This window comes from Lineus longissimus, chromosome 19, assembly GCF_910592395.1.
Source record: "Lineus longissimus chromosome 19, tnLinLong1.2, whole genome shotgun sequence".
Taxonomy (NCBI): Eukaryota; Metazoa; Nemertea; class Pilidiophora; order Heteronemertea; family Lineidae; genus Lineus; species Lineus longissimus.
In genome coordinates, this window is record NC_088326.1 from 6,943,465 (window position 1) to 6,966,891 (window position 23,427).

Below are 23,427 nucleotides of genomic sequence, written 5' to 3' on the forward strand. Positions count from 1 at the left end.
ACGGCGAACACTTCTCTTAGGGGTGTTTTATCGTTCACCTTCGCAGGATAAAGCGACAAGGGACGCTTACTTTGCTGAGTTTGACAGGAGTTGTACCCTGGCTTCTAAATCAAAAGTAGATGTTACATTAATTGGAGCTGGGGCATGGCGATTTAGCGGATCCTGCGGATTCTGCGGAATCTGGTCTGCAGCGGATTGGTATCCGGGCGTTTCGCTCCCTGACGTTTTCGCCCCCAGCATTTTTGCCCCCAAACTTAGCCTAATACCATTAGGCCCCACGTGTGGCACTGAAGGTGGCCGCTGCCGTGATGTAATGTAATCAAGCTAAATCAAGAGAGTGTCTGAGAGTCACTCTACCCAAAAATTAGTCGTTTCGCCTCCTGGGACTTGGTGTGGTTTAAAGATCGTTGCCAGGATCTCGGGCTTGTCACCTGTCATCGCATGATCTTGCTGGCTGTTTGGTCATCAAGAGTGGGATGATTGACTCGGGTGGACGTCTTAGAAAAATCTTTTATTTATTATCATGAGAGTGGGAAATTCTCTGTTTAAACTGATTTGTCATCTGGGAGTCCTGGACATCATCAGTCATCATGTGACTTGAATATCTTAATGATGGATCATCAAGGCAATCGTATGTTGCTCGTGCACAATTTTGCGATGTTGTAAAATAAAGAGAGACGTGTCAACCAGGCCAGTGTAGAAGTTTAAAATGTCCCCTGGAAAAAGTGTCCGTCCCTATTGTATTCTGCACGATATTAACAAATTAACGAATGAGCGAAAATGACGTGTGTTTTTCGGGTGCGTAACGACTTACACGATTACGGGCCAACTCGGCCTATTACCAACTCGGCCTGGGTTATAAGATCACGGTCAATGGTCTCATTAGGGAGGGTTTTTTTTATTCATGCGCGGCCCCCTCACCGTAGTTCCTAAAATCATTGATTTCTCGGTCCTTACAGTATGTCAGTGTTGATTCAGCAGTTGTTTTGGCAAAGACATGTTTTTTTGGAGTTTCTGAAACCTAGAGCGCTACTCAATAGGCGGCTTACAAGAAACTACGCATTTATACTGTTGTTGCCGACGTATGTGTACACTGAACTTGGGATGTGCGTCGGCCCCGTGTTGAAATGCCGTCCCGTGCCAGTTGGTGCGTTTTTCGCTGATTTATACAAAACTCAACATATCTCAAAAGTTCAATGGTTGACCCTCGATTTTTTTTTGATTTTTGTGTAGCGTAAGCAACTGTCTTTCATGGGAGAATGGTCACTGTTAGAATTATTCAGGAAGAAATGTATAATATTTGGGGGTTTTCGTGATTGTCCGGCCCAATTGGCAATATGAATATTGCCATTTGGGATGGTGAACAAAGTAGGAGCAAATGTGACGCTTATGATTTATTTAAAGAAATAAAATGCCCGATTTAACATCCTGCAGAATCAGGGGAATCGGGCGTTTCCAGTGATATACGACACAAATGGGTTGTCCTCGTGCATTCACTTTGGAAACGCATTTTAAAATAGATGTTACGTCCTGTTAATGGGGCACGTCATCATCGCGTACATTTGGGAAAAACTCCCTAACGAGACCAATGTGGAAATCCTCCGATAATAGAATGCAGACATTTTTTTCGTGCATGTTGGGGTTTTTCCGAAATGCTTGATAATCTTAGCGGTTTAGACAATTTAACAGTTATGGAATATTACAAATATTTATTATAAGGATAATTTATCATAATATCGATATTCTCGAGCTGTTTTTATGCTGATTCCGCCCAGATTCCGCAGGTTCCGCAGAATCCGCAGGATCCGCTAAATCGCCATGCCCTAAATGCTGCTGTCGCTGACAATGATTGGGAAAGAGTGTTTATTGGCAACGATGTAAATGACATCACTTCCTCTTTTGTTGAGGCGTTATCCAGTATATTCAATGAGCAGATACCGCATCATGACAAAGTTATCAGAGCTAAGGACATGCCGTGGTTCTCCAGTAGGATTAAGAAAGCTGTAAATAAACGGGACAAAATGTATAGGAAACTTGTAAGGAACAATAGTATTGGCAATTTTGCTCGATACAAAGATTGTGCCAAGTGTGTGTCTGACCTAGTTACTTCAGCTAAGAAGACATTTCATGAAAATGTATGTAAGTCTCTTGATACCAGTTCGTCCAGCAGCAAAAACTATTGGCATATTATTAAGCAACTGCTCGGTAAAAAGTTTGCCTCTGGTATCCCATGTATTGTTCACAATGATAATATGTATGTTTCCCAGCAGGAAAAGTGCCAGCTATTCTTGGAACAGTTTATGGTCAAATTTCATCATGACCACAATGAGGTCTTGTCCCCAGTTTTCCCTGCAAGGACAATGGCATCAATTAGTGACCTGAGGACCACTGAACTCGAGGTCAGAAAACTTCTATTGGACTTGGACGTCTCAAAACAAGGCGGCGTCGATGGTGTAACAAATAAAATGCTCAAACTTGTAGCTTCTTCTCTTGCAAAACCACTGTCTGAGTTATTTAATGTCCTCCTACAGCATGGCAGTTTTCCTGATTGTTGGAAATTAGGCATCATAGTGCCGATCTATAAGAATAAAGGGAGTAAGTCATGTCCTTCTAATTACCGTCCTGTTACCCTGCTAAACTCCATGTCTAAGTTGTTTGAAAAGGTTGTGTACTCATCTATGTATGATCATTTGCAGCTCAATGAGCTTTTATTCAATCTGGCTTTCTTCCTGGTCATAGTACTGATAAGCAGCTTCTAAGTATTGTAAATATGATTCTTTCAAATTCTGAAAATGGTATGGAAACTAGAGGGGTTTTTCTTGATATTGCGGGGGCCTTTGATGCTGTTCCGCATTTTCTTCTCCTTCAAAAGCTTAATGCCTATGGTATAAGGGGAAAACTTCTTGAACTGCTCAGGTCGTATCTTTCAAACCGCAAGGTTAAGGTAAAGATCGAAAGTTCTTCTTCGGATCTGAGCCCGACAGGTTATATAAATAGTGGTGTTCCACAGGGTTCTATACTTGGCCCGCTCCTCTTCTTATTGTATATTAATGATCTAAGTGATGTTGATAAAAATTGTATCTTGTATCTTTATGCTGATGACAGTTCTTTATTTTTCCCGGCCTTGCCGAATTCCATTGACATACTCTTATTCAAAATGACCTTCACAATTTGTCAGTTTGGTCGGATGTGTGGAAACTTGATTTTAAAGCGTCAAAAAGCAAAGAGGTCATATTTCACTCTCCTCGTAAAACTATCAATAACCATCCACCTCTGTCTTTGGGTATGGAAGTTATTCCCAGGGGCGCATTCCATAAGCACCTTGGTGTTCCACTTGATGAGTGTTTGACTTTTAGCATGCATATCAACAATATTGTAGTGAAATGTAACAACATGTTAAATCCACCGAATGCTTTGAAGTTTACGGTTCAATCAAGGCATCTTGAACGCATGTATCTATCATTTATATTACCTCATCTTGAATATGGATCTATTATATTTGACTTTACCAATCAGGGATTACTTTCTCAATTAGATAAAATCCATTATAGGGGTGCCATTATAGTCAGTGGTTGTATTCATGGGACTAACACCCAAAAGGTTTTAAAATGTTTGGATTGGATGACACTTTCTGCTCGGCGTAGGGAAAAAAGATTGGTGCTTATGTATGAGGTACAACACAATTTGGTACCATGTTATGTCTATGAAATCTTTGACATTTATCGTAATCGGGCGCCTCCTGGCCGTTTAAGGACCCAGCGAGACTATGTACTTCCCCCTAGATCATCTGCAAGATTTAGCAAGTCAACTGTGCCATGTGTAATTAGAGATTGGGAGTCTGTGCCTGTCAATATAACAAGAGGCCCAAGGGCCTGGCGCTCAGCTGAAATGGCCAGGTGAAGGCAAGGGCCAAGTGTGTGTCGGTACCGTTATTATGAGGCAACGTGAAGCTATAACGTCTAGCACGCAGAAGTGCTGGTGCGAAGACCTTCTTGCTATATCAGTGCATGCTGAAGTACTGAGTTGACGTCACCCTGCTATATGACGTAAAGTCATTTCTGTTGCCGTTGCAGTAGTGGGGTGTGTGATGACGTCAAGGAGTTGTGTGGTGACGTCAAAGAGTGGAGTCCTTGTCTTCATGCAGCGTAGGTGGAACTAATAACATGCACATGGACACAAGGTACATAATTATTACAGTGTATTTTGTGAGGTGGGGCCTGGTGCTTTACAATGGTCAAATGAACCGACTGTTGTCTGGACATTGATGAAGTGGATGCAGCCAAATGTTTGGGACGGTCTTTTTTGTATGTGAAGAAAAGAAGATAAAGAGTTGGTTAACAAAATGAACTTTATTGGTGTGACAGATATTTGATGCCTTTCGGCAGATATTTGAAGCGCCTTGCGGCAGATATTTGTTGCCTTGCGGCAGATATTTGATAACGCTCTCCGGGAATGGAAAGCAGTAAAATGAGTAAGCACACCTTACTCTGAATGTGGGAACAGCAAGTGCTTTCCTGGACTTGAAATGTGCCAACGACTCCTCTTGCAATAACCAACAACAGTAAATCTGTAAAAAAAGAGAAGAGAAATTAACACTGACTGAATAAAAAAGGGTGACATAGACGGGGAAATGTACACCACCGGATACAGTCTGTGCTTGACCAGGCATCGGTCAGATGATATCCTGAAATGGAAGCAAATCCAGAAAGAGACTTAACCTTTGAAGGGCACACTTATTACTCAGTGAAAAGTTAGTCCTGTGGGCTGTTTTCCAATTCAAAATAAAAGTGTAACCTCTTTAAATTAGTCTCACAGACTGAACCATAACACTCAACAGCCAACCGTGCCCACATGATGTGAGCCAAGAGCTGGGCTTAAAGATGAGCGAGTGGTGTACTACATTTTGAAAATTGTCTATCGTCTACGACATGTGACAGAACAGGATCTAGTGGACTTAATGATGAGGTACTATCAAATAAGGTGTCCATCAATTGAATCATGAGGGCCTGTTGAGTTATCCTCTTAGGCTATCGTTTTTGTCTTTTTTTACAGCCAACAGTACAACCATGCACAGCGCAGTGTACAGCAGTACAGGATTGCAAACCAAAAACATGAGCATTGCTGCCTAACGAAACTGCAGTGGAATTCATACTACGATGTCATAATGTGACTTTCAAAATAATTTTTTCACGGCCAATGACCATACAGGGAGAAAACAAACGTAAATGGCGAGATTTGTTGCAAAATTGCTAACCACAACAACTCAGGGACCGTAGCCAAAATGGCCGACGGCGAATTCTCCGGTCGCTCGCGCAGTCCATAAACAAGCATCAATTTTACCAACTTTGGGTGCAAGCTTGGTCATCAAAGTTACAGAACTGTTAGAAATACATCTAAACAACATAAATATACAGTTAAAAGTGCATAAAAATCCCGTTTTAACCTCCGGGCGCTACCTTTTTAATTTTTCTCCGCCAGACTTCGGGCCCTACCGGTCGTTATTTAGTGCGACCGCCACCAGAGTGTTTATCAAGATCTTTCGCCGTTTTAATTGCGCGTTTTAGGCAGATTAATCAATTATTACATGCATGCATTATATATCACCGAAATGATAATTGCGTAGGCTATTTGAAACTAAGTTCAGATATTATTTTCGATCTTTGAACTAAATTAAGGCGAGTGATTCTTGACACCCGGTCGACAAATCAGGACTTGCAAAATACTTGACTTGCCAAACTCAGAAATGCAGCGCCACTCGCGGACAAAGATAGAACAACTCGACATTTTTTTCACCGGTTTTCGCTGCGCATGCGTACCAGCCGTCATCTTTCGCGGCGACGGACGAGAAAAACAACTGTTCTACACGCAGTGAAAGCAAATTCACACAGGTAAACTGGTTATAACTGTGGTACGTCTGTTTCTTAACACGTAATAGTTATCAGATTGCTAAATTATCTTAAATCATGAGCCTTAAAGAACTTTTTGAACTCTCAAAAACTTACACAAAACAAGTTCAGATTGCCGCCATTATTAGTTTCCGGATGGCTGGTACGCATGCGCAGCGAAAACCGGTGAAAAAAATGTCGAGTTGTTCTTTCTTTTTCCGCGAGTGGCGCTGCATTTCTGAGTTTGGCAAGTCAAGTATTCACGTGAGATCATATCATAAGTCATGAAGTCATATCATATTGGTCAAAAAGTGTCATAGTGAGATCTGTTCACATTATCAAAGGCATGGCCGCATTAATTACCACTGCTAATTAGGCTTCTGAGATGATGGTCAGTAAATATTGGTCAAAGTGTCATAGTGAGATCTGTTCACATTATTAAAGGCATGGCCGCCTTAGCGGCTTCTGAGATGATGGTCAGTATAAAATATTGGTCAAAGTGTCATAGTGAGATCTGTTCACATTATCAAAGGCATGGCTGCATTAATTACCTACCACTGCTAATTAGGTTTCTGAGATGATGATATGTTCATATTTGACTTGACACAAGCCAATTTTAGCACTTACTAATTATCATGATTAATATTCATTGATAATTTTTGGTGAAATGATCACTATGACAGAACGCTAATTTACATATAATTACCAATTACCAATTATCAATTATCATTAATTGGTGAATAAACTAAGTTCCATGACAATATTGTGCGACTGTAAGTGTAAATATCATAAACATTGTATTGTGTAATCATATATATCAAGGAAATGTAAATACTATTGGGATGTTCTTATAAATAAAATAATTATAAACGTATAATAAAATCTTAGTTATTAGATGTATCTCTTTATTCATTAAGTAAATCCGGATGCAAGATTACAACCAAATGTACTTGATCAATCATTAATTTTCAAAAGCATTGCTCTCAGGTTGGATGTCCATCAGCAAGCTGTGTTAGGGGATAACCTGAAATATAAAACAGTATTTATAATGAGAAGATAACATAAAACCTTACATGTAGGCCTAAGTGTCTCCCTTCTCAAACGAATGCCTGAGCATGGAGGTATCTTAATAATACCTCCATGGTCTGCAGTTATCTTAATAATAAGCGCGCAGCAGAAAAGCCGAAGGCCTTTCTGCGAAGCGCTACTATGGTTAACGTGCATACGACGTCATTGTTATGATATATTACCTATTACTCGTTATACTAACCATACTAACCATATACCTTATATAGCTTACTAATCATCACGTGACCTGTATCTATATATATCTTAGTTACTTTAATAAACTGGCTTATACTTGTCGACCGTTGTGCGTGTTGCATCTATGCCTGAGCAAGAAACAGAACATGGTGACAGAAGTGGTCACTCTTCGACGATCATAACGTTCTTAGGGTGGACTATCAGTATTAATGGACTATGTCATCCGATGACGAGACAGAGGAGGAAAACACGGGCCCACAAATAGTCATGGCAGAACGTCCGAATCTCAAGCCGCCGGCACCTCTTGCTCTAACGGGGAATATTTCGGCGAATTGGAGGCGATGGAAGCAGAAATTTACGATATTTCTAACGGCATCACGGATAACGGAGGAACCTATCAAGGTCGCTCTTCTTCTCCACTCAATCGGAGATGAAGGACTGGAAGTTTTCAATTCATTTGGATTACCTGATGATGTCGAATACGCCCCGCTTATTCAAAAATTCGAGGAATATTGCACGCCCCAGAAGAATGTAACATTTGAACGCCATAGATTCAATTCAAGGATACAGCAGGAAGGCGAGTCCTTTGACTGTTTCCTCACGGATATAAAAATAAAAGCCAAGGACTGTGAATTTGACACTCTAAGAGACTCCTTAATAAAGGATCGCATTGTATTTGGCATACGAATGGATCGCACGAGGGAACGTCTGCTTAGGGAGAAGGAACTCACCCTCACCAAGGCGATAGATATATGCCGGGCAGCTGAGTTAACCAAGGAACAGATGAGTTCGCTGTCTAACGGGCAGCGGCGTGATGAACAGACTGACAAAACAGTAAATGCAGTAATCCGACAAGGATACAACAAAGCCGCCTCGGGTTATCATAGCCAATCAACGTATAAAGGCAGCGGCCCCAAGTGCGGGAATTGCGGGACTTTTCATCAACCACGGCAATGTCCTGCCTATGGCAAACAATGCAAGGGTTGCAAAAGGCTAAATCACTTCATCCGCTGCTGCAGGTCAACCAATAAACAAGTCCACAGCGTAGAGGAGGAGGACGATGACGGTACGTACGAGTCTTTGTTCATTGGCAGCATCAATCAGTTAAAGGGAACAGACGAGTCTGATCAACAATGGCTAACGAAACTGAAGATGGGTCAGCGGCAGGTTTTCGTGAATTTGAAGATAGATACGGGAGCACAGGCCAACGTGCTGCCGTATAACCTATTCAAGCGGATCTGTAACAAACGAGATCTCATAAAAACGAAAATACGGTTAACCACTTACGACGGAACACAGCTACCGGTGGCAGGGAGTTGCAGGATTCGATGCATATACAAGGATAACACGTTTTACGAGGATTTCGTGGTAGTGGACAAACGCAGTGATCCGGTCCTAGGGCTTCGCACGTCTGTCAAGATGAATTTGCTTCAACGTATCGATGCGCTTAATAGGCCTACGTCCGATAGTGAATGCATACTCGACGAATATAAGGATATATTCGAAGGTCTTGGTTGTCTAGATGTGCCAGAGCATCATATTGAAATTGATCCATCAGTGAAACCAGTGATTCATGCGCCGAGGAAATTTCCCATGGCAATGCGGGATAGATTCAAAACTCAACTTGATCGATTGGTTGGTATGAATGTGCTCAAAAAAGTGGATGAGCCCACTGATTGGGTAAATTCAATTGTATTAGTTGAAAAATCAGATAAATCGCTACGTATTTGTTTAGATCCGAAAGATTTAAACACTGCTGTGAAACGGGAGCATTTTCCATTGATCACATTGGATGAAATTAACACTAAACTCGCTGGGGCGAAGTACTTTACTGTTCTTGACGCGTCCAATGGATTCTGGCAACAAAAGTTGGATACGGAAAGTTCTATGCTCACAACATTCAACACATGTTTTGGGAGATATCGCTTTCTCCGTCTTCCTTTCGGAATCTCCTCGAGTGCTGAAGTGTTTAATAAAGCAGTGACGCAAATTCTGGAAAATTTGGAGGGAGTCATCAGCTACATCGACGATTTGTTAGTCTGGGGACGCACGAAAGAGGAACACGACGAGCGACTTAGGAAAGTATTGGATCGCCTACGGGAGAAGGGGTTAAAGCTCAATAGACGCAAATGCAGAGTTGGACTCTCAGAGGTTGTTTACATAGGAGGATTACTAAGCGCAGATGGGGTCAAACCGGACCCGCAGAAAGTACAAGCAATCGTGGATATGCCTCAACCAGATTGCAAGGCCGCATTACGCAGATTTCTAGGATTAGTAACATACTTTGGAAAGTATTTGCCGAACTTGTCAGACATTACGTCACCGCTCAGGCAGCTTCTTCCAGAAGATGCTGAGTGGGCTTGGCTGAAACAGCAGTCCGATGCTGTAGCGCAATTAAAAACAATGTTGACAACAGCACCAACGCTGAAATTCTATGATGTAACAAAACCAGTGACATTGACAGTTGATGCATCTCAGAAAGGACTAGGTGGCGCCATTTTGCAAGATGGGGTACCGATAGCTTATGCGTCAAGGGCATTAACGCCAACCGAACAGCGTTATGCCCAGATTGAAAAAGAAACATTAGCAGTTGTGTTTGGGTGCGAGCGTTTCCATCAATTCTTATATGCGCGGAATTTTGACGTCGAATCAGATCACAAACCACTTGAGTCAATTCTTAAGAAACAACTTGGGCAGGCACCGCCCAGAATTCAGAGATTTCTACTGAGGTTGCAAAAGTACACTTTCAACTTGCGTTTTGTGCCTGGTAAGGAAATGTATGTAGCTGACGCGTTAAGTCGAGCATACTTGGAGGACTCAGATCGTGATAATGAACTCTCACAGGAAGCCCAATTACAAGTTCATGCGCTAGTGTCTAGCTTACCAATAACCGCAGGAAAAGCTGATGAGCTAAAACGTGAAATACAAACTGACTCTGAATTGCAGACATTGTATAAAACTATAGAATCAGGTTGGCCGGAAAATTGTTCTGAAGTTCCAGATGTCGTGAAACCATACTGGAACTGTCGCGATGAACTATACATTACTGAAGGATACATATTCAAAGGACACAAAATTGTGATTCCGCCATCAATGCGCAAAGACATGCTGCAAAAAGTGCATGAGGGACATCTAGGAATAGAAATGTGTCGAAGACGTGCGCGGGAGGTCATATATTGGCCAGGACTAAATAGTCAAATCGCTGAAATGGTCTCAAAATGCACAACATGTCAGAAACATTGCAATAAACAGCAAAAGGAACCGCTCATGTCACATCCCATACCGCAAAGGCCGTGGCAAAACATATCTAGTGATCTATGTGTGGCCGTCTATGGGAAGGACTACTTAGTGATAGTTGATGCGTACTCAGGCTATTTCGAGATAGCACTGCTTGAGGACACTACAAATGAAACCATAATCAAACATTGTAAATCTATATTTGCGCCCCATGGAATACCTGACGAATTCTTCACAGACAATGGTTCTAATCTAGTTAGCCGAAACTTTCAAGCTTTCGCAAAAGCATGGGAATTTAAGCTGGTGACATCATCACCAAGATTCCCACAATCAAATGGACTAGTTGAAAAAGCTGTACAGACCGTCAAGAAAATTCTCAAGAGAAGCTTCTCAACAGGAGAAGACCCGTATCTAGGACTTTTAGCATACAGGAGTACACCACGTGAAGCAGACATGGCATCGCCTGCCAAGTTGCTTATGGGTAGAAACCTGCGCACGAGGTTGCCAACGGCAACTTCACAACTCCTACCAGCGGATGCAGTCAAAGTTCAGCAGCAGATACAAACGCGACGGGATACGGCAAAGGCATTCTTTGATGGGAAGTCTAGAGCACTCAAACCCCTAAACCCCGGCGATAATGTTATCACAACCTCTCCGGATAAACAGGGATCCCCAGGAATTGTGGAAAAGCAGACATCTGATCCGAGATCATATCTGGTCAGAACAAGGAATAACACTTTGCGACGTAACCGTAGACACCTCCGCCAGGTGCCCAGGGGCAGTATCCAGGAAAATGACCTGGAACAGGAAATTGAAGATGTAGACTCTGACGCAACAATCTCTAATGAAAGACTAGAATCTCGTGAGAATGAACTCCTCATAAACACTGCGTCTGACACCCCGCAGTTAGTTACAACAAGGTCAGGTCGTCTAGTCAGACCACCGGATGGTCATTAGTTCAACTTATACTAAAGTTACTCAACTCAACAGATGTGAATAGACTGATTAATTAGAGCAGACCAGCCTCTAATCTCTTGTGTTTAGGTTTCGGAAAATGCAAGTGGTTCTTATATAACTTTTAAATGTTTATGTTTTATTATTAGCGTGACCTTAGTTCAGTTCATAGTTATGTTCATTCAGACATAACAAGGTGATTTACTTGCAGACTATTTGGATTAATCTTTATTTAGCGTCTCGTGCGATATGAGTTTTTGATGTTTGTTTAATTGACTCTTGGATTTGCAGTTAACTATTTTGTGTTGCTTTGCTTCATCTCCGTAAGGGGGATGTTATGATATATTACCTATTACTCGTTATACTAACCATACTAACCATATACCTTATATAGCTTACTAATCATCACGTGACCTGTATCTATATATATCTTAGTTACTTTAATAAACTGGCTTATACCTGTCGACCGTTGTGCGTGTTGCATCTATGCCTGAGCAAGAAACAGAACAGTCATCCAATGTAAACAATGTTTCTCAAGTCCATGGATTCGTTTCAAATGGCTTAAATTTGACTTAAAATGGCCGCCAGAAGAGATAAACGCGCGAATGAAGCAACTCGACTATTCTGAGCTCCGAGAGAGAACCACACGATTATTCTCACTGTTTTTTAATCAAACTTCAATTTCTGGGGGTATACCCCCCCCCCCCCCGACATATGTGTTTTGATTTTTGAAACTTTAGTAATAATATCCAAAAGATGCTTAAAATGGATATAATCCCGAATTAATGAAGCAAAAGACGGGCAGGCGTTTCGAGAAAAAAAAAATTTATTTTGAGATTTCAATAAACCTTTTGAACGAATTCCACATGGGCCGTGGTGGGATCCGAAGACACTTCAAGGAGGAATGTATGTTTTTATGGGGTACCATTGGTTTTGCAGATCTTCTGTTTTTTTCTAAAGAATAAATCAATATTCGCTAGCAGGCTTTTTATGCTCCCAGGTACCAGGTATGAAGAGGGTTCTATGTTCCTCAGGTTCTTTGTTCATCAGTCTGGTGTTCCTCAAGAGTCAAGTGTCTTCAAGTCTCTTGGCCAGCAAAAACCCTTTCCAACCAATTTTTTATGCATTAACCATTCGGCAACATGTTGGTGGGGGAAAAACCTGATCCCTAGATCCCTGACCCCTTGAATTGGTTGCCCAGGTACGACCACAAGCAATTGTATCAAGGAAGCCACCAGTACGACCTCTTGGGAGTCTTGCCAATATCATGCCAGTGAAAAGGAAGGGTAATGATGGTTGAGGGTTGCAGTTAGGGTACCATCAAAGGATGTACCTCTTCCTCGCTCTGGGTTAAACGTGTCAAAGGACTGCACCATCATGAAGATTTGGGGGTTCCACTCGAGCGCCCCAGGGTAAGCAGCTCGGAAGGACTTATTGAGAGGCCAATAGGGGGTTTGAGGGGCCTTCCCCCCAATGCACTGGCTAAAACATGTCAGAAGGACGGGGGTGGGGGGGGGGGGGGGCTCTCCATGTCGACAGTTGGGCGAGTTCAATAGAGCTTGCACTTACATTAGAATCTGCCAGAGTCCCAGACTACGATAGTCTGGACACCTTACGGGGGGGGGGGGACATTTTCCATTTCTTTGCCAGCTATTATGATGATGGAGTTGAGTTACTGCTAATGCGATACACGGAGAAAACTGTCTATCAAAACAAAAAATTGGCGGAAGGAACTATAGCAGGGTCCCAACCAGGGGGTTTGGGGGGTTTCCCCCAAACCTAAAGGCGCTGCGCGCTTACTAGGGCACTGCACTGTTAATATTACCTCCATGGCCTGAGGTATGGCCTGAGGTACAAAATACAAATCAACCAGTCGACAGTCAACTTTGGCCGGTATTAAATTAAACTGTACTGCTTATTTCTGGATGCATTTTGCTGAAATGTTCAGGTTAATTTTTTTCGTGTGTATCTTTAAAGCTGCCAAGTTTCATTTTGAACTATCCATCAAAAAAAATCGGGCACTCCAGATTCCCCAAAAATGGCCAAAGGGCTCCAAAGTTGACAATTTTTTTCTTTATAATTTGCAAATCTCTAACCTGGAAATTGTGTTGGGTCCCGAAATTAGATTCAAGAAAAACCAAACTTTGAAAAAATCGGCCCAATAGTTTTTGCACAGCGACCCAAAAGGGCAGTCAGTGACATTTACTTATGAATCCGACTATACTACTTAGGACTAACTATAAAAGCACTGATGACAGCTGTGCTACATTTTCATCATTATCATCATCTACTTTAGTCAACCAGCTCAGATGACCTTTCTTGGGGCAGTGATCGCTAACGGTGAACTCCTTCCGACCCAACAGGCAAATGTTTACGTTCGTGTCTCCGTGTATCATGGATTCATGTGTATACTAACACCGTTGTTGTGTTGACACACTGACTGACTCTGACTGTGTACATTTCTACAGCGACGAAAAACGATCACAAAAATGGTTCTTTTTAAAAGCACTCGTGACATGTTTACAAAAATTAAGCAAGTGTTTTTAGTAGAGGTTTACCTAATGAGTAGCGTCTGGGTGATTATAAACCATTAACTTGTGTTTAAAAGCCCACATTGTAACAAAAGGTTCCGGCTTGACGCTAATCTCCAATGACGGCAGCGGCCATTTTGCCATACTCTCGAAACTTTGGGATCGTCAAATGCAAATTGCAATGGAAATCACATAATTTCTGACACACACTGCTACAATTCATCATTTTATTGTTCTTTCACAGTATTATTACGCCACCCCGATTCGCAAGGCAGCTTGTACCAACTGGCTCTGCATTGACTATCCCCATTCCAAGCCGAAGAACAGTGTGACAAGTTTCTCATTTTACCTTCCAATCACAGTCAAAATTTTCTAAAACAACCGGCAATGAGGACAAACTAATCATCTCAAACCAATCACAAGAATGTAATCAACACATACGACCTCATCCGAAGAGCGGATGATTAAGTTTTAGCGATGATTCAAGGTGATTTAATTCCTTCTTCGTCTCGCTTCAAATTCATAAAATGGCTGTCTTCCATACTTGTAGTATGCAGATCTAGTGGCGCAGTACAACACTGCGCATCTGGGATACCCCGACGGATTGCCTCGAACCGCGAAATTCAAAACTGCTGGCAATGTGCCAACTGACATTTTTGCACAATACCGCCACCTAGTGATATGAAACGAAGTTAATCTATTTAATATCGAAACCTCTATATCAGGCCGACCTCTAAAACTTCATTTCAAACTTCAATCTGCTGGAATAAAGAAAATGGGCTTTTTTAACCTTGACCTACTTCTACCTGAATAGTAGGTCACACTGACCTAAATCTGTGTCAACATGTAGAGATGCCCAATAGGTGTCTACATATCAAATTTAGAGAGTCTATGACCAATAGGAAAAAAACGTGCCATGATCAAAGAAATTTTAGAGTTCGACCTCTGTGACCTTGAAATGAAGGTCAAATCAAAAACCCGTGTGATATGTGATGTACCTTTATTAGATACACCCACCATAAAATTTTCATAGCTCTAGCTTTAACCATAAGCTTCAAAATGACAAAAATAGGTTTTCAAAGAGCACCCCCTATATGGCAGACCAGCAGTCAAATTGCGCTGATTTTCATTCTGAAGGAAGGTCTTGCATAGGGGTACCCACACACCAAGTATGAACTTTCTGGGTCAAGCGGTTGAGAAACGTGCCACGATTTTGTCAAAAGTTAACGACGGACGATGACGACGACGACGACGACGGACGACGACGACGGACGACGCCGGACTCCAGACGCCGCGGTATCGTATTAGCTCACCTGACAGGTGAGCTAAAAATCAAGGAGTTAGTAGAGAGTATATACATATACATCCAGATCAAATTTGGTTGCAATCCGATCATTAGTTTCGGAGTAATAGTACTGTGTTTTTTTTTCAAGATGGCTGCCTGGCGGCCATATTTGATGTCCGAACGGCCGAAATTTTAGAAGTAGAATAGAGAATCCCCAGATACATGTCCACACTGGTTTAAAACCTTCTAGCTAAAATAGATAGGAAACATGCTACTGTTCAGTGAATCAGCAAACTTTGACCTCTGTGACCTTGAAAAGGAGGTCAAATCAAAAACCCAGAGGATATATGATGCACCTCTGCTAGAAGTACCTACCATATTTTTTTTTCAAAATTTCCCGACTACTATTAAGGGAGATATTGCATATTTTCACTTTTAACGTTTGGCCCCCTGGTGGCCAAACCATGAAACGAATCGGACCGAAACTTGGTCTCCAAGGTTTCATTACACAAGGGTACATGTGTACCAAGTTTCAACTCAATAACTCTAACAGTTACGAAACGTGCCCTGCTAACGGACAACGGACGACGACGACGATGACAACGACGACGGACGACGGACGACGGACGACACGGTAAGGGATAAGCTCACCTCTGCTAAGAGGTGAGCTAAAGAGCTCTTGGAATAAAATTATTCCAAGAAGAATCAAGCCACACCTCGATTCCAGGTGTATAAAAGTTTTGCCCCAGCAAAACAGAAAGATTGCCACGATTTAAGTTACCCAATACAGGAGATTCTGGGCCCGTTTACCAGTCCAACCTGGTGAGCTCGCCAGAAGCAAAAAAACTGGTTCCAAAGAAAATTACGCGAGCTCAACACGCATATCGGGAGGTCTAGCGATTTCGAAATGGTCTGCAGTGACCGCAAGGCCCCAGTGATCCACTAGCAGCACGAGGGGTATGCAGAAAAAAAATGAATTTATACAGTCAGAGACTTGAGCAAGTCACTGGCCTCTCCACAGACAGAGGAATCAAAAGGGTACCCTCAACTCCTGAAGAAAGGAGGAGATGAAAAAAGTGTACCAATGCTCGACTCTTAGCAAGAGGAGAAAAAAGTCTGCGTCTAATTGCATCTGAGCCGGTCTGCTCGGAAACCCACGCTATTCCCTTAAATACCAGAAGTCCACGTGACCACACGATAATTCAACTGACATTCCGATCCACAATGCACTGCGCACACAAAGACACCCCCAATTAAAATATGAAAAGATCACCAAGCAACCCGATACAAAAGCCTTCGTTTCCTGGCAGAGATCGCACTGAATATAACTTAAAACACCGTAGCTCGAGGCACATGCTAAGGAGTGATTAAATAAACCTACGATTAATTGAGATAAATTCCAAATTTGTACGTTAAAAGATGTCTTTGTGAGAGAAGTAAAAATGTAATTTTGACTTTAGCGGTGCTGTAGGAAAGGAGGTTGTTTCGATGAACATCCACTTTTCCACGACAAATCGATCTGTTCCGTTAAAAACTGATATTTATTGCTCAACACAAAATAATTTTACATCGTTCGTTCAGCGCCCGTTGTTGCAGACACTACTACTATAAAACCTCTGTCCTCGCTGGACGTCCTCAAGTCACAACCTAATGTCCTTCAACTCATTCTCCCCTCCCTCGATAAGCTTGCTAATCGAGTACCAATCTCAGCTTCCATCCTTGACTACTCTTAGACGCCCCCAATTGGCATGTCCAAAAACTAAATTATACTTTGCGCAACAATTAAGTATCATTATGATTCAAATATTTCAGTACACTGAGCCCATGTTAATAGTAGATCAATATTAACCCTGTAATGGTTAAAGCGGAACAAAACAATAACTTTTGATTGGCTAACCCAATCCCTCTTTGGTTAGAGCACAAATTAGACTTTATTCATCTCAGATGTTGAGGTTTGCGGAGTAAATTGGCCATGTTTACCCACAGTCTTTATCAGTCCAAGAGTCCGTTTGCATGGTAACTCGCACAATATTCCTATAATGAATACTCGCACAATATTCCTATAATGAATATTTCCACAATATTCCGATTATGAATATTTTTACTCGAAAACACATTGCCATAACCAATTTTTCACTACTAGTACTATAGTTATTTCCATACTATAATCCACTGAATGTCTGATTATTACACACACACAGTGCAGTCAATTTAACTCTTTCAAACCCAAATGACCTGGTTTCTGTTAGAAAATGCCCTTAATTCATAGGCTGTTCCAATTTGTCATCATAAACGCTATTAAAAAAAAAAACCAACCAAACTGCATGAATGTGCAGAAAATCTGATGGAACAGAAACCCGAAGCAGTTGAGCTTGGAGTTGTTAAACTAACATGCACAAAACTGATAAATTGTTCCATGCCCTATAGGCCGTTTTGAATCACGATGATCGTCTTTGAAATGTCATATGATGGACGTCGGATCTCCTGTGATTGGATTCTTTGTTGTTTGTCAGTAACCATGACAAGGGGGGCTTACGGGTGCTACGCCTTGCCCAAAAGCGCCCCGTGAGGCTGGCTAAGGGGAGGGTCGCCTTACTTTCGAACCTCAGCAGACTGACCAAATTGGGTGATCAAGCCAAAATGGAGTTCTGCTTGCTACACTTTCTTGATCTTCAAGACATCCTTCATTCGGTTGGTCCTCTAGGATGTAGATTCCTCCCTCGTCCTCAATGCCCTTGTGTCCTCCTGTATGCAGTAAGTCCAATTTTTAAATCCTCACCGTCCTCAATGACCTATCCTCAGATTATTTACAGCAGATTATGAAATATGATAGCCCAGGAGACCCTTAATGATTCCTAGGTCCCTGGGAATGTTCTAAATTGTCCTTAGCGCTTACATCTAAGGGGGCACAACCTTGAAATTGGCCTCAGGAATTCATTGTCTCCAATCTTGACTTTTGTGACGCGGACATGATCATCCTTGCCAGGTAGGACCTCCAAAATCCTGCCCAGAGGCCATTGTCCCCTCGGTGTATTTGGGCTAACTACCACAACCAGGTCTCCTGATTCAAGATCCTTCATTTCTTCCCTCCATTTGGCTCTTGGTGCAACATTGGCAGCCACTCCTTCAGCCATCTCTCCCAGACATGCTTAATCAGCTGCTGAACTACCCGCCATCTTCTGCGTGGATTGAACTTGATGCTGTCCACTGCTTCTGGGGCAAACTGACCCCCAACCTGGCCAAACAAAAAGTGATTCGGGGTCAACGGCGGTGTGTCCTGTGAGTCTGCTGCTTGGTATGTAAGAGGGCGGGAATTCAGCAAGGCCTCGGCTCCGGAGATGGCTGTAGCTAACTCCTCATCATTAATGTCAGCTTTTCCGAGGACCGCGTAGATTGCCTTATTTGCTGATTTTATGAGAGATTCATGCACTCCACCAAAGTGAGGACCCAATGGTGGATTGAAGTACCATTTGACTCCCCTCCGTGCTGTTGCGCGGCTGATCTTGTCTTGATCCACATTTTCTACTAGGTCATTCAGCTTCTTGTTCCCAGCGACAAAATTGGTACCGTTGTCCGATGTGACCTCTTCAGGAACTCCGCACCTGTTTACCATGCGATTAAAGGCATTTAGAAAGGAGTCAGTATCAAGTCCGTAGGCCATTTCTAAGTGCACAGCCAGTGAGGCCATGCAAGTGAAGAGACAGAGATATCTCTTTAACTGTACCCTTCCGCGCAGCTGTTTTGTGATGAATGGCCCTCCAAAGTCCACAGAGGTTCTTGTAAATGCACGAACTGATGTCTTTAATCTGGTCTTGGGTAGAGGAGCCATTATCTGAGTTGCAACTTTGCATTTTCTCCGTCTGCATTCATTGCAGTCTCTTTCCCAATCTCGAATTTCTTCTCGCCCAGCAACAATCCAAAATAGACTTGATAAAGCTGCCAAGGTCTGGTTTACTCCTGTGATGTGACCACCTTGCTCGTGGTAGCTTTTTACAATCAACTTGGTGATGTGATCTTTTCGTGGCAGAATGACTGGGTGTCTGGTGTCAAATGACAAGAATTCTGCATGCTTGAGACGGCCATTACAGCGTATGACACCTTCATCGTCTATTCTTGGAAAAAGACTGAGGATTTTGCTTGACTTTCCGATTGGCTTTCCTTCTGTCATCGCCCGGTACTCTTCTGGGAAGGCTTTTTTCTGACTTTCGCTAATGATGATATTCTGAACTTGCTGTAGCTCGTCTGGCGTCAACTCCCCTGTCTGACGCTCCTCTCTTTTTCGCCGATAGTTCTCTAAGAAGCAGTATACCCATGCATGTACTCGGCAAAGCCGGTGCCAACTTGAATAACGTAATGGATCGAGACGCCATTCTGGGACTATGGTTTCATCATCCTGCTGTTCATTCAATGGCACCGTGACCAGGGTCCTTTCTCCCTTCTTCATTTCACTCTTATCGATGTTCTTGCTTTCACAGCGGTTGATCGGCCAGTCAGCTTTCTCCTTCACCAGAAACTCTGGGCCACTCCTGGCGAACTTGGTTGATGGTCTGTTGCCTTGTTCTGTTGTCACAGGCCCGATGCAAGTCAAGCCCAGACGTGTTAACCTTGCAGTTGGCTCTCCATTCTTCCCGGCTACGTCCCGTAAAGAGAAATGCAGATCTTGGTTGTCTAGGCCAATCAACAGGTCTATAGTCTCTCTTTTCCCAAACTTCGGGAAGACTATCTCTTTGAGGTGGTCGTACTTATGCGCGTGTTTGTTCCAATCAACTGCCTGTAGATCTCCTGTCACTGGCTGCTCGGTGGTTCTAGCGATGATTGTAGCATCGACTCGGCAATTTAGACTCTCAACGCCGACTTCAACGGTAGTGGTTTTGAAACATGATGAGCGTCCATTTAAAACATGCACGGTTGTGTTTTCTGTAGGGCCCGTCAAACCTAGTTCGTTTGCAACGCTTGCATTGAGGTAGGTAGCTGTGCTTGCATCATCTAGAAGGGCATTGACCTTCAGTCGCTTTGCCCCATTTTTGAGGATGACTGGTACTGTTCTTAAGACTATGAACTCTGTCTTGGCCTCCCTTGTGCTAGTTGCCATGGTAACAGTAGCGAGGGATCTATCTTTTTTCTTAGTCTGCACTTCCGTCTTCTGTGGTTGTGACTTCGTCTTTCCTTGCTGTGCTTCTATTTTCTGTGGTTGTGCAGGTTGAGAAGTCTCTTTTTCTTGGTGCAACAGCCGATGATGGTTTTGCTTGCATCCATTGATGTTACAAGGTCGTCCTCGATCACATTGGGAGCCAATGTGCTGGTTCGACAGACATCTGTAGCATAGAGACTGTTGTTTGGCAATTTTCCATCTGGCAGCCACGTCTTTGGCCTTGAAGTCATCGCATTTCCAGATGCCATGATCCTTACTGCAGACAGGACACGGGTTGTGGGACTGGATGACTGACGGTGATGTGAAATGAGTCCTTGAAGATCCGTTGTAATCTGACATGGTTGAAGTCTGACCATCTCTTGACTGGATTAACCCTTTAACCGCTTCTGTTGCAATTGTCCGATATTCTGACTCCGAAATGACAAAGCGGCGCAGCACTTCTATTGACTCCTTTTCATTTCGCTCCTTAACCCATCGGTGGTAATCAGCGACCATTGTCACAGTCATCTTCTTGAACAGCACTGAATACAGGAGCTGGCTGTCGAGCTCGGACTGAAATCCCGCGTCCTTCAGGTTTATCACCACAATATCTAACAGATCAGCAAATTTATCCAAGTCCTTTGCATTACCCGGTCGAATCTGAGGAAAGCTTGTAAGATCTTCGAACTGCAGTGTGACTTGCCTTCTCCTACCTCCATACTTTCTCTCCAGCCTCTCTTTGGCCGCAATATACGCACTCGGGAATGTCCCAAATTTTCTATCGTTTTCAATGCCTCTCCAGAAAGGCAGCCTCTCAACTGTAGAAGCTTGTATTCGGGCGTAGTTGGAGCTTTGTCGATACAAGCTAGGAAAGCAGCCTCCCAATTTTCATAGGTTCTTACGTCACCAGTGAAAGTCGGAATCGACACGCGTTTCAGCTGTTTCCACAGGTCTTGGCCTATCTTCTTGTTTTCTGGCTCCTCGGGTGTCGGTTGTGTGCAAGATGCATCAAGGATATGCTGTAACCCTGGTGTATTGCCAGATGTACCAGACATCTCTTGCTGTTGAGGAAGTATGTACTCCTGGGGTCCTGGGGTAGCGAGCATAAAGGGGTCGTAAGCCTACGTCAGGACTAAGCCAGGCGTAGAAGAGGTGGTAGAGCTAATATGGTGAGCATAAAGGTGGGCGTAAACTGCGCCTGGGTATAAATCTGGTCGTACCTCTACGCCTGCTTGGTAGGAGGCGTAAGTCATTTCAGACCAGTCGTAAGTCGATGGGTCATATTAATAAAGTCTGGTAAATGCTTTTATTTAAGAATTTTACGAGGTTCACCAATGCATATGTACAGCCGAATTCAAGTAAAAGCATTTACTAGCTTTTTTCATATCGTATACAAGAAGGTGCATTTGGAATAGAGTTTAACTGCGCCGATTTGGGCCGCATTTACAATACACGGGAATGCATGTACTTCTCGAAATCAAATTGCCTATGAATTCATAATGGCCAGACTTATACGGCTTGCGGATGAGTTGGGGCGTCGTCAGATGAGACGTGAGAGGGTTTTCAGGGATAGAACGAATCCACTCGAACGGTACGATGATAGCGAGATCTATGACCGATTTCGATTTCGGAGGGAAGACACCTTCGAACTGACGGACATGCTAGGGGATGAAATTAAAAGTCCAACTAACAGAAACCATTCGATTCGGCCAGTTTTGTGCATTCTTACGGCACTGAGATTCTATGCAACTGGCAATTACCACCTTGTCACAGGAGATTTGTTCGGGATACATCGAACCACTGCATCAAGAATGATCAGACGGGTTTCGGACTCTCTGGCACGCAGATTGGACGAGTACGTTCATTTTCTACCCGAGGGAGATGGCGTGAGGCGTATAAAGGCCGCTTTTTTTGATATAGCAGGATTTCCAAACGTATGCGGTGCCATCGATTGCAGTCACATCCCCATTCAAGCACAAGTCAAAATGAATTTGAATATGTGAATCGGAAAGGGGTACATTCTATCAATGCTCAGGCAATATGTGACTCGGGAAACATATTTCTGAATGGTGTGATTCGATGGCCTGGCGGTACCCACGATTCCCGCATCTTAACCAACAGTGAAATATCCCGCGACTTCGAAACTGGACGGATAAGTGGCTTCCTAATCGGAGACAGTGGGTACCCTCTTCGACAATGGCTGATGACGCCACTGTATGTGGCAGCAAATCGGAAGGAGAGGAGATACAATACGTCACACAAGCGAACCCGTAGTGTTATCGAGCGCACATTCGGCATATGGAAACGTCGATTCCATTGTCTTCATAACAAACTACGAATGACACCAGAGAGATGCTGCGTAGTGATCGCTGCAACTATGGTATTGCACAACATTGCCATGAGGAAGGGACTGCCAGATTTTGATGATGAAATCCCAGATGAAATGGAAGATATACATGGTGAATACGACGGACAGGAAAACGGACAAGAAATAAGGCGACAGCTCATTGACAACGTTTTTGCGTAGGTAACATTTAATTATCATTTTGACAGAAATGCACATAAAATCTGCTTTTGTAATTACATCAGAGCTCTCCCTACAACCTAAGTTGTTATGTCCTTTCAGAACTTTCTCTAACAAGGTGACGTATTTTATGGAAACAAAATCATTATTTATCATCAATGCGTACAAATGGATTAGACCACGCCTTTCATATCAATGATACATTCCGATGACAAGGTTATATTTCATCTGCCACTTTGTTTGTCAAAGTAAGAACACCAATCAGTCCGTCATTCTTATAGTTAATGATTAATTATAAAGTCTATTGACTTAGTTGTTCTATTTCCATTTCTAACTTTCTCTTCTTGAGTACCATTACTTCTTTTTGAAGCATTATGAGTCGCCTCTCCTCCCTCAGCTTTTCACGCTCTTGCTTAATTTTGTCCATTTCCAGCTTTAGTTTCTTCTCTTCCAGCTGAAGCACCTTGCTGTAAGGTACGGACCTGCGGGCGGTATCAGGAGTTGCAGACGCATCCTCTTCCGAGTGATGTGAGGAACTGAATGAGGCTTCTCCATCACTATTGGAGTCGCAGTGTGGGGACTGGTTGCCTTGGGTGAAGGCGGACTCATCTGCACCA

The 23,427-nt window shown here is 42.9% G+C and overlaps 2 protein-coding genes across 2 annotated transcripts in view; one reads left to right on the forward strand and one right to left on the reverse strand.

Moving 5' to 3' along the window:
* Positions 1 to 3,901: 3,901 nt before the first annotated feature.
* The window catches only part of LOC135503218 (uncharacterized), a 77,507-nt gene continuing 57,981 nt past the window's right edge, over positions 3,902 to 23,427 (reverse strand). Inside the window, exon 2 of the mRNA XM_064796680.1 lies at positions 3,902 to 4,567. Coding sequence (XP_064652750.1) covers positions 4,483 to 4,567 — 85 coding nt within the window. The 3' untranslated portion in view covers positions 3,902 to 4,482. The remainder of the gene's footprint in view (positions 4,568 to 23,427) is intronic.
* LOC135503380 (putative nuclease HARBI1) lies at positions 21,786 to 23,301 on the forward strand. The gene is made up of 3 exons (XM_064796939.1): positions 21,786 to 22,141; positions 22,261 to 22,809; positions 23,265 to 23,301. The coding sequence occupies exons 1-3, from the start codon at positions 21,786 to 21,788 to the stop codon at positions 23,266 to 23,268; spliced, it is 909 nt and encodes a 302-aa protein (XP_064653009.1). The 3' UTR covers positions 23,269 to 23,301.

Bases quoted from the DNA above. Each gene is read 5' to 3' on its own strand.
- LOC135503380 (XM_064796939.1), top strand. From the start codon at position 21,786: ATGGCCAGACTTATACGGCTTGCGGATGAGTTGGGGCGTCGTCAGATG. The intron at 22,142-22,260 runs GTACGTTCATTT...TCCCCATTCAAG, and splicing joins CTGGCACGCAGATTGGACGA to CACAAGTCAAAATGAATTTG.